Consider the following 15901-nt stretch of genomic DNA (forward strand, 5'->3'; position numbering starts at 1 on the left):
CACACACACCCACACATACATACACACTACAAACACACATACTTACACCTATATACACATATATACACATACATATACTCGAGGACGCGCACTTGTGTACATGTAGAAACACACACACACACACATACATACATACATACATACATACATACATACATACATACATACATACATACATACATACATACATACATACATGTTTGACGGTTCAGTGTCACTCATCATGTTTTGGTTTTAACATACATACATACACACAAATATATAGTAATAAACATGAAACGTCAATGATCTAATCTCAAAACATCAGGTCGCACACACAATAACCACCCGGAAAGGAAGCATAACTGCAACAGTTACAGCAACACAAACCTTTTCCTGAAAACAACAACGTTAAAAAATGGAAGCATCAACTTTCATAACGTTTATAGCAGTAAAACAAGCAATGCAACTAACAAGAATCAACCAACAACATTAACTCGTTCCATTATATGAGGTCACTTTTTTTTACTAAAATTAAATGGGTCAGATGATGCAACGAAGCGAAAATAATCGTTAGGCCCTTAATATATATATATATATATATATATATATATTTATATATTTATTTATTTATTTATTCATTTATTTATGTATAATAAGGGCCTCACGGTTACTTCTGCTCCGGGCCTCAATAGCATAGGAACGCCACTGATCCAATCAGGCTCAGTTATTCATCGACAATCTGACCCAATTAATATTGTTAATGAAATCACTCACGTTGCATCATCTGACCTATTAAATTTTAGTAAAAGTGACCTCAAATAATGGAACGAGTTGACCTGTGGGTGTAATGTATATTAGCAATGCATATAAACAATGTATATAGGTCCATAGATGTTGGATATTTTCTTTGATAACAAACATCAGTCTGTCTATGTGCTTTATGCAAGGTTGGCGCGTGTTTGCATGCACACACATGAACACATGACTGATTTTCTAATTTGATATCCAATCCTCTATCCATCTATCCACCCATCCATCCATCCATTCATCCATCCATCCATCCATCTATCGTCATAATTTTTGAGTTTTAATCATTGATAATTGCTAATATTTGTTAAAATTGAAAAATCCACGCAAATACATCCCGACTTCATTTATAACGTACAGCGTTTTATGAGTAGAGAGAGATAGCGAGGATGCTCAAGTCAGACAGCAGACGCCTTCAGACAGCTCAGTCACACAACTTAACAGACAACAATACATTATAAATAACACACAATAATAATTAACAGACGTGACAACGCGGAAATCACACAGGCAGACAATTACACAGGCAAACAAACACACAGTCAGACAAACATGCGAGCCGACAAATAGTTACACAAAAGTACAAAAGACAAAATTAAACACATACAGACAAGTGCATACAAACATACAAATGCATACACGCAAACACACACACACACACAAGCAGACACACACACACAAACAAGCCAAAAGACACACATACTCGTACTGTATTATCTCGGCCATTATGGACCGAGTCCATATTGATAGTTCAAAAATGAAAGACAATAATAAGAAGGGGGTCACACTTTGAGGACGCATGCACACTTTAATGATTATCTTTGTTACGGGCCTTGTCTGTCTATGTGTCTGCGTGCATATGTACTTGTGAGTGTATATGTATGTGTCTGTCTGTCTGTGTTTGTATGAGTTTCAGTGTGTTTTCTGTTCCTTGTTTTCATAAAGCGTGATATATTTGTATTAGTCAGTTTTTCTGAATATGCAAGATATATATATATATATATATATATATATATATATATATATAATTGATACCCTCATACATAATGAAAAGTTAATAAAACATGCGAATGGACTCTGCGTGGTCAGACACAAACGCATGTGTGAGAAGTACGCGTACAATATGCTGTGCATAATTAATCATTTACAACACATACTCACCCACACGCACACATGCGTACGTGCTCATTTTTATACACATAATTGTGCAATATTTGAATGTGCTTGAGTGTGCGCCGTGCGCTGCGTATGTGATTTGAGTCGCTTTAGAAGTCTAATCTAGCAACACGCTAGTAGTAATTCCAACGAAATCGTCAGCAGTATGTTCCATTCCATCCACTCTATGTTGGTGTCTAAGTGTGTTTATGTATGTGTGTCTGTTTGTGTGTCTATGTATGTGTAGGTGTGCAAGTTTTTAGTGGTTTTGCATGTTCATAAGTAAATATAGACGTAAACATTTGCACATCTCTGTAACCTAAAAGTGAACAAATTTTGTCGCAGTAGTAGTGTATATAATCAAGCCGGTTTGTACGTGCATGTGCATGTGCATGTATACGAATGTACGAGATTGTACATCAGGCATGTGAACGTGTGTGCCTGTGCGTGTATGTGTAGGCTGCACAAATTGCAATAAATTTTTTATTTGCACGATGCCGATGGAATTTCAATTGAAAATTTTTAAAGTCCCACCGGCTGCATGGACTTGTTCGATACGTTTATATTACTCCATACCTCTGTCTGAACACACTGATGCATATGCGTTCATTATGCATTATATATATATATATATATATATATATATATATATATGGTTGTGTGTATGTGTGAGTGTGTGTGCGTGCGTGTGAGGGTTGTTTATATACGGATACACGTGTGCGAGAAAATATGTGACAATTAACTCGGTTATTATCTTCGGAACACGTACTGCAAATATGCATCTCTCACGTGTGTGTGTGTGTGTGTGTGTGTGTGTGTGTGTGTGTGTGTGTAAGTATTTAAATATTAATAATGATTTCGAGGATGACGACAATGATGATGACGATGATCATGGTGGTTGTGGTGATAATGATGAAGGAGAAGAATTGCGATGATATGATAAGATGATATGATATGATAAATAATATGATAAATGATGATAAGTGATGATAAATGATATGCTTAATAATACATGTTTGTCGATAACAGTTGTAAAAATTGCTCAAAGTTTATAAATAATATAATAAGTTAGATGATGGTAATGTTCTGATTTGTTTTACCGTTGGTGATAATGTTGATGATGATATCCTTATGATGATAAGGATGATGAAGATGTAGATGAGGATGAGAATGAGGATGAAGATGAAGAAAATGATGATGAAGTTGATGATGAAGATGTGGATGATTTTGATGATGATGATGATGAAGATGAAGATTAGGATGAAGAAGAAGATGATGAGGAAGAGGAGGATGAAGATTAGGAGGATGATGATGAAGAAGAAAATGATGATGAAGAAGGTGAGGATGATGATGATGATGACACCTTGAATGGTAATGCCTGCGATGACGTGATGCGAAAAATGATACACAAAGATATCCAGACAGTAGCAGATTTTTTCAGTAACGATGATGATGGCGATGATGATGGCGATGATGATGGCGATAACAATGTTGATGATTATAGTAGTAATGGTGATCATGAGAATGATGTTGAACAGTTGTAAAAATGATGATGATGATAAAGATGATGATGATGTTACGAAACGATATTGACAGGTTAAATGATGAGGAAATAGCCTTTGATGTCAACGATGATAGTGATACTATGACATGCATTTATGATAATGATAACTCTTTTAATTGCTTTTTAATTGAATTAGTTCTGTTCAACACAAAACGCACACACAAGCCCACAAGCACACATACAAAAACACATGACGGTATTAGATCCATGAATGTTAATACAAATGGTTAATTAAACCAGAAGCAGAATTAAATCATAGACGAAAAATCAAAATAATTTGTGGTTAATGATCAAAAAGCGTTTGAAATTAAACTAAAGATTGAGAAATAAATATTTTGCTAGCCAAATTAAAAACCTCATGAAGAAAATAACCAAAATTCTTTCAAACTTAAAAAATAAATGGCGCAAGGATGGTCATTTTATTGGGCTGAAACGCCGTGAAATTAAAAAAAAGAAGATAAAAACAGAGCTCGCTTTCAAAGCATCATCAACAGCACATATCCACATTTTATTTAATAAACATTTTTGTGGCAGTTTTAACAAGTGTGCGGATATTTTATATACAATCATACACCTACTTGCACGCATGCATACATACATGCATCTACACATACACACATATACATAGATATATACTCATACATACACACACACACATACATACATGCATACATTTATACATACATACATACACATAATCGCAAACCCGAAACTGTTACATTATATTTCTTATCGACCAATCAGAGAACGAACTTCAAAAATGATCGTTCTCTGATTGGCCGGTTTGAAAACGATAACGAACAACGATAAACAACCGAACCGACGCACACACACATACTCACATACACACGCACAAACACACACACGCATACACAATCACACACACACACAAGTGGATTTTTCACGTAGCAGCGTATAAATAACCACATTGGCGCGCTTATCAAAATTTTTTACTATGCTCTGCGGATATGCAATAGGAGCGTGATAAATAACAGTGCTAACATATTTTAACGATCATGCCGTACATTTAATGTGGAGAAAGTTGTAGCTGGTTTCATAGACTTTAAAATATAAATCACATTATAATACAATTAGTTAAACAAATAAATTAAAGTTGTCTGAAGATAAATTAAAGAATTTTTTAAAATTGTAACGAAAAATAACTAAAGTCATGCCATGTTGCATATGAAGAATTGGTTGGTTTACAATTTTAACATTTTTTCCATCCAATCTCCTAACTATCCTTCCTTCCATCTTTCCAGCCATCATTCAATCAATTACAATTCTTGTCATTCAGATTTTCATTCACAGCACCAGTCTGATTGAAAGTTTGAACACACCAACCCTCTTAACTATGTACTATCTATACACGCACACACAACACACACACACACACACACGCACACATACACAGGGGCGGATCTGGAAAACGTTGAAGGTGTCTCAAAAATTTTTAAAATGTTGAAATTTTTTTTAAAATTTGACGTGGGGCAAAAGAATTAACAAAAATTTTTGCTAGTGTGGACGAAATTAGACTGGCTACAATTTTTTGGCTTATCACACCAATTTTTTTGTCAACTTTATATTTAAAATAGTGTTTTCCTGCTTACATTTTTTGTGTAATAACTGAGTTTTAGTGACTTTTAATACAAATACTGCTCACAACGGAGGGAGAGAGGCAGAGCTTCTTAGATCCACCTCTGTATATACATAACAATGTTGAAATATTGACTGAAAGTTGTAATTACAATAATCGCATTATTACGACTTAATTGCAAAAACAAACACTTAAGAGAACCTGAAAAGTTAACAGAAAAAAGATTAAAGACAAGACATTGGCGACAATTTTATAATCAGCACTGAATCGTAAGAAGCAGCAAGTTAACATCGTCATTATCCAGACTCGAAAGACGTGAACATCTAATACATATCGACGAAAGATACTTCAACACCTTCACCAGCCAATTCTCTTTACAGTCGCATCAACAAAAACTACATCAAAATTGTGAACATCATCAGATAAAAAACAACAACCAAGTTAGCAACTTTGAATCGAACTCGAATACAAGAGCCACAAGACGACATGACAGATTTGTTGACGTGTGGAACTTGCAGGCAGGTCTTTGCTTTGAACGACATCACCCTCTTCATCGAACACAAAACTAAACATTGGTTACAAATCAACAACAACGGTCTTAATATTAATAACAATAATAGCAATAATAACAATAATTTTTGCGTTAACAATAATGTTAACATTAATTGCTCAAACAATAACAGCGGTCACAACAATAACATCAATAGCAATAGTAGCTGCAACAACGCTTGTAAATATAACAACAACATAGAAAATAATTCCCAAAATGAAAGTAACAATCCTAGCGATGAATATAGAATAGATTCCAATTTGATCGATCACCATCATTCACTGCCGGTCGCATCAGACTCTTCAAGCAACCTTAACACCGACGAAACTAAAAGAAACAACAATTCTCTTGGCAACGACAATGTGAAAAGCAGTTCTCAAAACAACAACAACCCCAGTGTAAGTGGCAGTAATAAGCAGAGCGTCCAAGTTGATGACAGCGAATCAGCGGTCACCACGTCTCCAAAAATGAACAAGAAGTTGAAACTGGAGCAGCAAACATCTGAGGAGGACAACAACAGCGACAACATTACAACGACCAGCAACAACGATCTCAACAACGAAAACAACAACGAAGACGACGACGAAGATGAGGATTGCAACTTGAACGGCGACAACAAAACAGCGAGAGAATGTAGAGATGCTAACGTAATATTAGACGTTGTCGGTGACAGTGATTTTAAGAAAGGTAAGCTCATGATTATTCTTACTTTTGATCAATCATCAACTTGTTTAAACATTTGTATTTATCGAATTGAAAAATTATTAAAAACATTTCACAGAACCAAACTCAATAACGTGTGCTATGTGCGGCGAAACCTTTGAAAACCCTTGGTTATTGTTGCAACACGTTCAAATTAAGCACGATCTAAGTTTAATGCACTGCCATTCACTAAAAGCAGACGGTGATCAACAAAATTGTAAACTTGTTTCTAGTCAACATTCTATCGCAAAAAACAGAAACAGAACCCAGAACAATTTTGTTGAAAATTCAAGAAATGTCGTAAGCAGGGAGTCGGAAGATAATTCTTCGGTCAATGATGAAGATAACGTCCTCACACCCGTTTCAAGTCCCTCTCTGAATTGTTCAAAAAATACTTTTTCAAAAAACGATTTATTGCATAAACAGAGCCCACAATTTCACCATCAGCAAATATTTCCAACAATGAAAAATGACGGATGCAACTCGTTGGGTACTAAGCGATCTGCTTTCAGGCAGGTTAATTCGACTAAATCACCCGCTGATTCAGAATATAACCAGCCTTCAATGAAAAATGACATTGGAATAAATTTTTTAAGTTCCATGTCTCCCGTAGCTAAATCGTTCGGTCCTCACGTTACAGCCACATCTAAACTTCGACATCTAGTGGAAAAATTAAAAACTGAACAATTCGCAGCGAGAATTACAAGTCCAAATGATTTTGTCGCAAACGAACCTTTGAAAGTATCATACCACAACTCGTTTGGCTTTACAACAGGGCTAAATGGTCCAGCAAGTTTTGCAATATCTCCAAATGCTTGTGATCTTCAGTTGAAAGAATGCATCCTTTGTAAGAAAAAATTTCATTTTTCAAACGATCTGGTTGAACATTATTTTAAAGCACATCCATGCGACATCCCGCTATTGTTACATCGATTTTCTCAAGAATCTGCTTATAAATTCAATTCTCTTGTGGGAAACTCTCACATGTTACCCCCCTTCACGCACCCACATTCCAAATCCTATACAACTGATTTGGGTGATGCAACTCCACTGGTGTGCAATCAAAAAGAAGATAAAGAAAAGTTAAGGTCACAAGAAACATCTCAAATTTTTTCTAATGTTTTAAAACTAGCAGGTCTACCTAAAAAAGAAAATAAAGAAGTAAATAAAAAAGATAGAAAAAGATCATGCAGACTCAATGAGGAGGAAGAAATCTTTTCAGCCACTGTTTCGAGTGCAAGTTTATTTCACCAGCAGCAACGGCAACATAACCATCTTCTGCAGCATTCTCAATACAAGAATCATTACAATACTCAACGTGATTTTCCACAACCCCTCCAGCTTTTCGACACTAACGATTACGGAGTGAAACGACTGAAGTATGATGAACCAATTGATAAACTGGTTGCAGAAAACATGCTGAAAGAAAACGAGACCCCGTATGTTTCTGGGTATCATCGTTTCAGGACGGAACTTAATCCCTTCCAAGAGAGTTCTCGTAACAATGATGTTCTCAACAGTTTTGACAACGACAGACTGGAAAACATCAGAACGTCATCATCATCGTCAACTTCATTGGACGTTAGATCAACATCGTCGAAAGATTCAACCAAGGGATCAACTGCGTTTGAAGGTAACATAATGAACAACAACACAATAAGCAATCGACATTTTGAAACCGGATTGTCAAATGATCACCCAGCTAAGAACCTTATGGACTCCGATAACACTGTACATCAAAAATCGGAGTCAAATAATTCCGGAAGGTCTGACAATTTTGGAACGCTCTTCCTGTCACAAGCTGGACACAGCGGCAGAAAACGTAACGATACCTGCGAGTTTTGTGGTAAAGTGAGTAAATATAACTTTTTGTTATTATTAAACTAAATTAATCAAAATGTTAAAAATAATTCAAGCTATTAAATTCATCCCGACTGAAATTTTATGGAAAAAACAAGTTTCATAAAAAGTTCGAAATTTTTAAAAATTTAACTCTTGTTAAAAATATACAGGTATTCAAAAACTGCAGCAATCTGACGGTGCACCGCCGATCTCACACAGGTGAAAAACCCTACAGGTGTCCACACTGTCCATACGCGTGCGCACAGTCCAGCAAAATTACAAGGCACCTCAAAACTCATGGCATACTTCCTAGCAACAGCAGTAGCAGCAGCAGCAGTAACAACAACAATGGAAATGCAACAAACATCAGTGTAAACGACAATGACTTTAATGCCAACAACAACAAAATTCACAACAGCAACGGCAATTCAAGCGTTAGAAATTACAAAAAAACTTTAACTTACGGTGATTACAGGTCTACAAATAAAAATAGTAACATTAGTGCTGGTGATAATGATAACAAAAGGGTTGGAGATTTTATGGATAGACATAACAATGATACTAACAATGCAAACATTAACAACATAAACAACGATCTCAATGATAGCAGTTTCAACAACAAAAACATCAGCAACGATGACGAAAGTAACGGATGTAACAAAACCGGAAACAATGACGTTGCATCAAACAATAATAAATACAGATCATCATCATCATTACCACAACCATTAGCGTCATCGTCTACGTCATCAACAGCGCCATCATTATCAGCTGAAACAGTCGATGGCAAAAGAGCAGACGGCACTGTTGGTCTGTACGTGGTAACATCATCCAACGTTAAAAACGAATGACGGAAGAATTTAAATTTTTAGTAGATTTTAATGTTTATTAATCAAGTTAAATATTTGAACCTACTTGCATTCTGTTTTATTCATTTGTTTATTCGCGTTTCCTTAAAATAAAATGGTAATGTTTTTTTAATAACATCTTTCGTTATTTCAAGTTTTTATTTACTCATTTCAGCAAGTGCCTTTAAAAACATTAGTAATTAATATGTGTTCTGAATTTTTAAACTAATTTGATCTAAGTTTTTCTAGTAGATTTAGGAAAAATACTGAGCAGTTTTAATAATGTTTAAAATTCATTTTTGGTCTCTGAAATATAAAAAACTTGTTATCAATTAATTTTTGATTCCGAAAAAAAAATTAGTTTAGCGTAATTTTGCGAAAAATAAATCAAGAAACCGAACTGTTTCAAAATATCTCAGTCATAAGCTGATGAATGGCGCTTGGTATTTTAAAATGAACAGTACATTTTGATGAAAGTTTCACCATATCTAAAATTAGCAGAAATCTATCAAATTTTTGTATAAATTACGAAATTTTGTTATTTATTGTCATTTATAATTATAAACTTGATGCGACAGAATGCTAACTTAGACGAGCCTAATTTAAAAATGAATTATCTTATTAAAGATATTGCTGTTTTAAATTCAAACCAATGACAATTTGGAAATGTTTTAAAAACGCTTGAATAACTTCATAGTAACTAGCTCCCTCCGAATTTTGATCTGCTTTACTAAACACCAATAAATAACAGCAAATGCTAATGGAAAATAAAAAAAATTCAACTGATGTTGCAAAATAAGAAACAAAGTGAGTATTAAAATTAATCACTTTTAAGATTTAATGCAAGTTTAACCATCTGACGCAAGAAAAAACTGTCACTAGATTATTACATTAAGTAATAGCCCTTTAAATTTAACTATAAAACACAGATTATCCATATATATAGAATATTACTGAAAATAGAAATAGAAAATAGTATATACTTTATATATATGAGATTATCTAAAGGAAACGTTGATTTATTATAGCTCAATTCCTACACAAAATTCCATGCTTATGATACGATTCATAAGCAGCGAATGAGTTTGCCACAAGCTGACGTGTTATCGAAATGTTATCTCATCTATGCTTTTTTTGTTTACAAAGTTTTTGTTTACAAATAACCCGTTTTCGTTGTAATCTACCTAGAACCTAGATTGATCTTCTATTTCCTTTATTATTTATTATTTGTTTTATTTAAGATAAATTAAAGATGGCTTATCAACCGTTTCAACAAGAATATATGGCGATACCGATTGGCACCAGAGTTTATACAACGGGTTGTGTCCTGACGACACTTGCAGTTAGAAGTCCTTTATTAGTCTTCTTAACCCTTACAAATCTGTCTTTAGTCTTAGTAACTTAGTTTTTTTAGTTTAGTTTGGGAGAGTGCTAATTTGTTTTTTTTTATTGGGAACTTAGTACCTAAATTTTTCCTAATTTGTAATTTACTGGGTATATTTAAATTTTAATCTTAATGATTACAAAGTTTATGATGTATTATAAAATTATATAAAATAAAATATATGTTATGTTTTTTATTGTATTATATTATATTGTAATAAAAATAAATAATCATTATTTTATTGTTTAGTAGATGTTTTTTAATTATAATTGAATTTTTTAAGACATGTTCTGATTCAATTCACTATTATTTTTATTGTTTTTTTTTTAATAAAAATGAAATGATGATTAAATTATTTTAAATTACATTTTAAATTAATTTTTCAAAGCAACTCGAACTTATCTCACCATTTCAACTTTATTTCAACCCTGAACTTGTTTATAGACATTTACAGGTTAATAAATTTAAAATAGAATGGATGAATAATCTGATTGACAAAGCTTTTTTGTTTGCTTTGTATATAAATCTATTAGAATAGAATATTACTGAAAATAGAAATAGAAAATAGTATAAATTATTTTTTTTATTATTATTTTTATCGTTATTATTTGACTAATTTTACTTACTAAATTTGATCATAAAAATATTTTCTACAGTTATGGCGTGTTGTAACAACATTTTTGTTTTTTGGTACTTTGGGATTCAATTTTCTTTTCAACATAATATTCACATATCGATACTGTCGAATGTTAGAGGAAGGATCGTTTCGAGGAAGGACAGCAGATTTCGTCTACATGTTCATTCTAGGTGGCTGCCTAACAACTTTCGTTGCTCTCTTTATTAATTTAGTTTTTCTTGGGCACGCATTCACCATAATGCTTGTGTATGTCTGGAGTAGGAGAAATCCTTACATTAGGATGAACTTTCTTGGATTGATAAACTTTCAAGCACCTTATCTGCCGTGGGTTCTACTAGGGTTCTCTTTATTGTTAGGCAACTCTATTGCAGTGGATGTCATAGGTGAGTGCTAACAACACCATTTTTATTAGATTTTCATTTCCCATTCTTTTTTTCTTTTACAGTATAAAAATAGTTTTCTATAAAATTTTCCTAATTAATAATATATTTTGAATGGCAGGCATTGTCGTTGGTCACATATACTTCTTCCTTGAAGATGTTTTTCCAAATCAGCCTGGTGGGTTCAGGGTCCTGGAAACTCCAAAGATCTTGTTAGTTAACTTTTTTTGTGCTATTCCAAAAGTTATCTACTTATATTTTGCATGGACAAGGAAACAACTTTTATAAACCCTTGAAGATTTATTTCAATGATAGTAAAATAATTTCACAAATTTGTGTTCCAAATTTCTTTTAACCAGTGATAAAAAGAAGCTTCTGTAAATGAAGATATATCATTTCTAAAAGTTGATGTAAGCATTAAAAATTTCTTCGCCACCAGGAAATGGTTGTTTGATACTCCTTCAGAGGATGAGAACTACCGACCGATGCCCGAAGATCAGCCTGGTCCCGGCGGATATGATTGGGGCCGCGAGGAAGATTAACTAATTATAAATATGTACCTTTGTTAATAGTTATTTTTAATTATTTCAATATTAAATTTAATTCTCATTAATAACTGCAATAATATAAAATATTATTAATTCAAATTATGAAAAAGATTTTATGATTTTGCCCTAATAGTGTTTTCTTTGGGAGTCATTTTTATAAGAATTACATTACAGCCTTCTTAAGCTAAGCACACTCAATTAATGATCATCTCGCTGCTTGTACTAGTATTCGCGTTCACACACATTTTAATGGTATGTTTGCATGTGTGTGTTACATGAAGTACATGAAGGTATCTGCTATAAATCTTAAATCGTATATATATATATATATATATATATATATATATATATATATATATATATATGTACATATTAACATTGAGTATGTATATATATATATATAGTTTGTTTGTGGATTGAGTGATTCAATAGATTGACATGTATTGTTTGGTGGAGTATGTTAATTGATTTCATGTTTGTTACAAAATTTGTGCTTTTATTTTGTATAAAAAATTGAACCATAACCATCTTTTTGTTCTTTGTTTGATGTATTTATACATATACCCCTATATGTATATATCTATTTGTATACACTTAAATACATCAGTACATACATTCGTTCACGTATGTTTATGTTACAGTGATCGACGCATGCAATTGTGTGTTATGGTTGATTCAGGCGTATTTGCATACGCTGTGCATTTGTATTCATACCTCTGAGAAACTTTTCAAATAGAAATAAATTGGCCAGTCCCTTCGAATGATGTGCCTCAAACTACAACTCTTTTTGTTCCAACGAACAGATGACGACCTTGATGTTATCTCTTCTTTATTTAAACTTTTTCGGGCGAAAACACTCGTTCATTCAAATAAACTACTAAGCCCGGAAGATCCGAGACAAGTTAATATCGACATCGGCATGCCTCGCTTTCACCCGATCATCATGTTGTTGGAAAATAACGAAGATTCGAATTTTAAACTTAGAATTATGAAATGATTAATAACCGTTAATTTGTTGTAAAATGTTTTCAAAATGAAATTTAATATAAACGAAAAATGGTCAATTATAAATTAAATGATTAAAATTGTATATTATTAGTTTTAAAATAAGCAGTAAGGAGTATATACTAGTTATGTAAATTGATTAAATTGTGTAAATAATGTTCGTTAAATGTTAAAAAGAGAAACAAATGTTCATCTGCATGATATGTAACTTTTAATAACGGTAGCTGCCACCAACTGCATGACCTTTCTTTATGTGACCATCAACTTTTTCATGCTCACGTCCGCTGTTAGCCTTATTTCTAGATCTTTTTACGTCAAATTCGTCGTCGTCGTTGCTGTTGTCGTCCCTCTCGTCATCATTTTCGCTGTCTTGTTTCTTTTTTTCGAGGCTCTTCAGATATTGTTCCTCACGTTGCCGCACGATTTTTTTTATGATTCTGTCGATGAGTTTCCTGCTGATGACCTCATACCTCAGCCTCTTGCAAACTCCTCTCATCAAATCTTCCATGAAGTTCTTTTCAAGTTCTGTTGTGATGCGAATTTAAATAATATTCTCAATAAGATGAATTGTTGATTCGGCGGTTGACGTTACATCGATAACATTTGATGGCATGTTATATATGACCAAAATCCGTTGCGCATTGGTGATATTATTGATCACTTTTAACGTCATTATTACCACAAACTTTGTCCTTATCATGTTTTTACGTTCTTAACATATAATCAGCATTTAAAAAATTTATAAATCAAACTACACGTGCATTTATTTGGCTATGTATCAATAATTAAACTAAATAAAACTAGTTCTTAGGTTCGAAGATATTGTTGAGAAATACTGGACATTCTATAGAAATTGATGTACTGATATATCCGGACTAATTTACAGACAATCTTCCTACAAATCCTTAATGATAACAGATGAAGATATGAATAAACAAGAAAAATGTTTAATGATCTCACAACGAACCAGCTTCAATAGGATCATGAAAGTACCCATTCTCGGAGAGGGAGGCCACCACAGATGGAACGAGGTCAGACAGGAAACTCTGGGCAAATGCTTTGGCTGCTATCTTCTCTGCTGTTTCCTTTTCTTTCCTAATCAACTCTTGCTGGTGTTTCATTCTTTTCAACTGTTCAGTTCATTTCGGTAATTATTGTATATAACAGTGTGATACAGTATTTGAGTGAAGCTAAGTTGGAAATATAAAAATTTGAATAAATTATAAATTCAATAATAAATTAGAATTAATAGTGTGATTTTGAACCTTTTCATCTTTTCTACGCCTATCTTCCTCCTCAAGTCTCTGCTGTTCCTGAAGCTCAGCATTCCTCATCTCCTCAAACATCCTTTGCCTCTCTCTCAATGATGCCAGCTCTTCTTCCTCCATCACCTCCATCAATGATTGCTCCAACACTTTCCCAATCAACACTTCTACCATTGGTCGGACTTCAACATCGAAATCGAACAGCTAATTTGGAAAAAAATAATTACCTCAAGAATTCAGTTTTCCGATGGCTTTAAATGATTTTGAATAATGATAAATGTTATTTAAAAGAAACATTAGAATTCTTTCACGACAAATTTGTGTAAAAACAAACATCTCCATCAAAGATTTGTGTAGAGGCATCGATTCCAATCTTTGCGGGAACGAACATTGGAGTTGGAGGCTTGTTGATGAACGGATCTGTTTGGCAGCCTTGGTTTACTTCTTCGATCATGTCTCCAAATTCTTCCAAGTACAACTCCGTTTGCATTTCCATGTGTTGCCTACCTTCAACTGGTTCTGGTGTTCTTCGATCCCAGAAATTTGTTCGAGACTTTCTGGAGAAACTTTTCTGATCAGAGGGGCTGAATTTGTTAGCACTCGCGTATTTATTGGCACTTTGGTTTTTACTTTTCCGATTTTCAATGAATGATGAGTAGGCACTCTGCGTGGTGTGATTAATTTGATCTTCTGCAATTATAAAATTGGGGTGGTTTGAAATTCAAATGTACTGAATCATACTATTTAAAAGTTTATTTCGACAAATTTAAAACCTATGCTTAAAAATAATAATACAAAATATATTTCACAAGGTTTAAATAACTTTTCAACTGAAAATATGCTTTAATCTAGAGAGAAAAAAATGAATAAAAATTACAAGTGGAAGGGTGTTGGACATTGTGGAAGCATCTCTAGCCTTGAAAGAATCACTTCTTCCAAACAAATTCGAAAAGTTTGAATAGTTCTGATAACTGAAAATTTAAAACTTATTAGCTTAAAATCATTTTTTTAAATGTTGAATACTGTATTTTAAAAGTGTAGACAATCATTTTAAATAATTTTAATTTGCAATATAAAACATAAAGTAAGGTACTTCTGCTCACTTATTTGATAAACTTTTCAATTTACTATAAAAATAAATATACTATAATAATTAAGAAGTGATAATCATGTAGTTGTTGTAACCAGTCAGTGGCAGATCTAGACAACGTTGTTGGAAAAGGCCAAAGTTTTTAAAATGTTTAAATTTTGAAGTTTGATGGGGAGGGGCAAAAAAATTAACCAAATTTTCGCTAGTATTGGCAAAAATTAGACTGATGATGTTATTTTTTTGCTTGTTACGCCAATTTTTGGTTCATTTTGTACTTAAAAACGATGTTTTTCTGTGTAAAAACCGAGTTTTACAACTTTTAATTAAAACGCTGCTCATAATAGGGTGCCTCTCAACCTTTTCCTAGATCCGCCACTGTAGTCAGTGAAACAAAATAATAAAGAAAGAACAAACACAGTGGATCTGATGACTGGTTTGTCTCTATACTTCTTCCTCTGCACAACTCGCGGCTGACTCGAGAAGACGTACGTACCACTAGCAACTGATGTTCCGCCATTGATGTTGCCATCCATCTGTTGATGATG

At 33.3% G+C, this 15901-nt stretch overlaps 4 protein-coding genes across 4 annotated transcripts; 3 read left to right on the top strand and 1 right to left on the bottom strand.

Annotated features, from left to right (window-relative positions):
• Positions 1-5657: 5657 nt before the first annotated feature.
• Positions 5658-6494, top strand: HELRODRAFT_106954 (hypothetical protein; the record flags this gene model as incomplete). The annotated part of the gene is made up of 2 exons (XM_009024439.1): positions 5658-6342; positions 6437-6494. Coding segments are annotated over exons 1-2 (276 nt in total), but the record flags the coding sequence as incomplete, so codon positions are not given.
• Positions 6454-8498, top strand: HELRODRAFT_137935 (hypothetical protein; the record flags this gene model as incomplete). The annotated part of the gene is made up of 2 exons (XM_009024440.1): positions 6454-6494; positions 8387-8498. Coding segments are annotated over 2 exons (153 nt in total), but the record flags the coding sequence as incomplete, so codon positions are not given.
• A 1801-nt stretch (positions 8499-10299) lies between these two features.
• HELRODRAFT_162155 (hypothetical protein) lies at positions 10300-11990 on the top strand (the record flags this gene model as incomplete). Its single annotated transcript, XM_009024441.1, has 5 exons — positions 10300-10389; positions 10820-10885; positions 11088-11451; positions 11570-11660; positions 11888-11990. The coding sequence occupies 5 exons, from the start codon at positions 10300-10302 to the stop codon at positions 11988-11990; spliced, it is 714 nt and encodes a 237-aa protein (XP_009022689.1).
• A 1222-nt stretch (positions 11991-13212) lies between these two features.
• Positions 13213-14840, bottom strand: HELRODRAFT_67265 (hypothetical protein; the record flags this gene model as incomplete). Its single annotated transcript, XM_009024304.1, has 4 exons — positions 13213-13526; positions 13969-14131; positions 14267-14470; positions 14601-14840. Coding segments are annotated over 4 exons (921 nt in total), but the record flags the coding sequence as incomplete, so codon positions are not given.
• Positions 14841-15901: the final 1061 nt, after the last annotated feature.

Source organism: Helobdella robusta (genome assembly GCF_000326865.2).
Source record: "Helobdella robusta unplaced genomic scaffold HELROscaffold_4, whole genome shotgun sequence".
Taxonomy (NCBI): Eukaryota; Metazoa; Annelida; class Clitellata; order Rhynchobdellida; family Glossiphoniidae; genus Helobdella; species Helobdella robusta.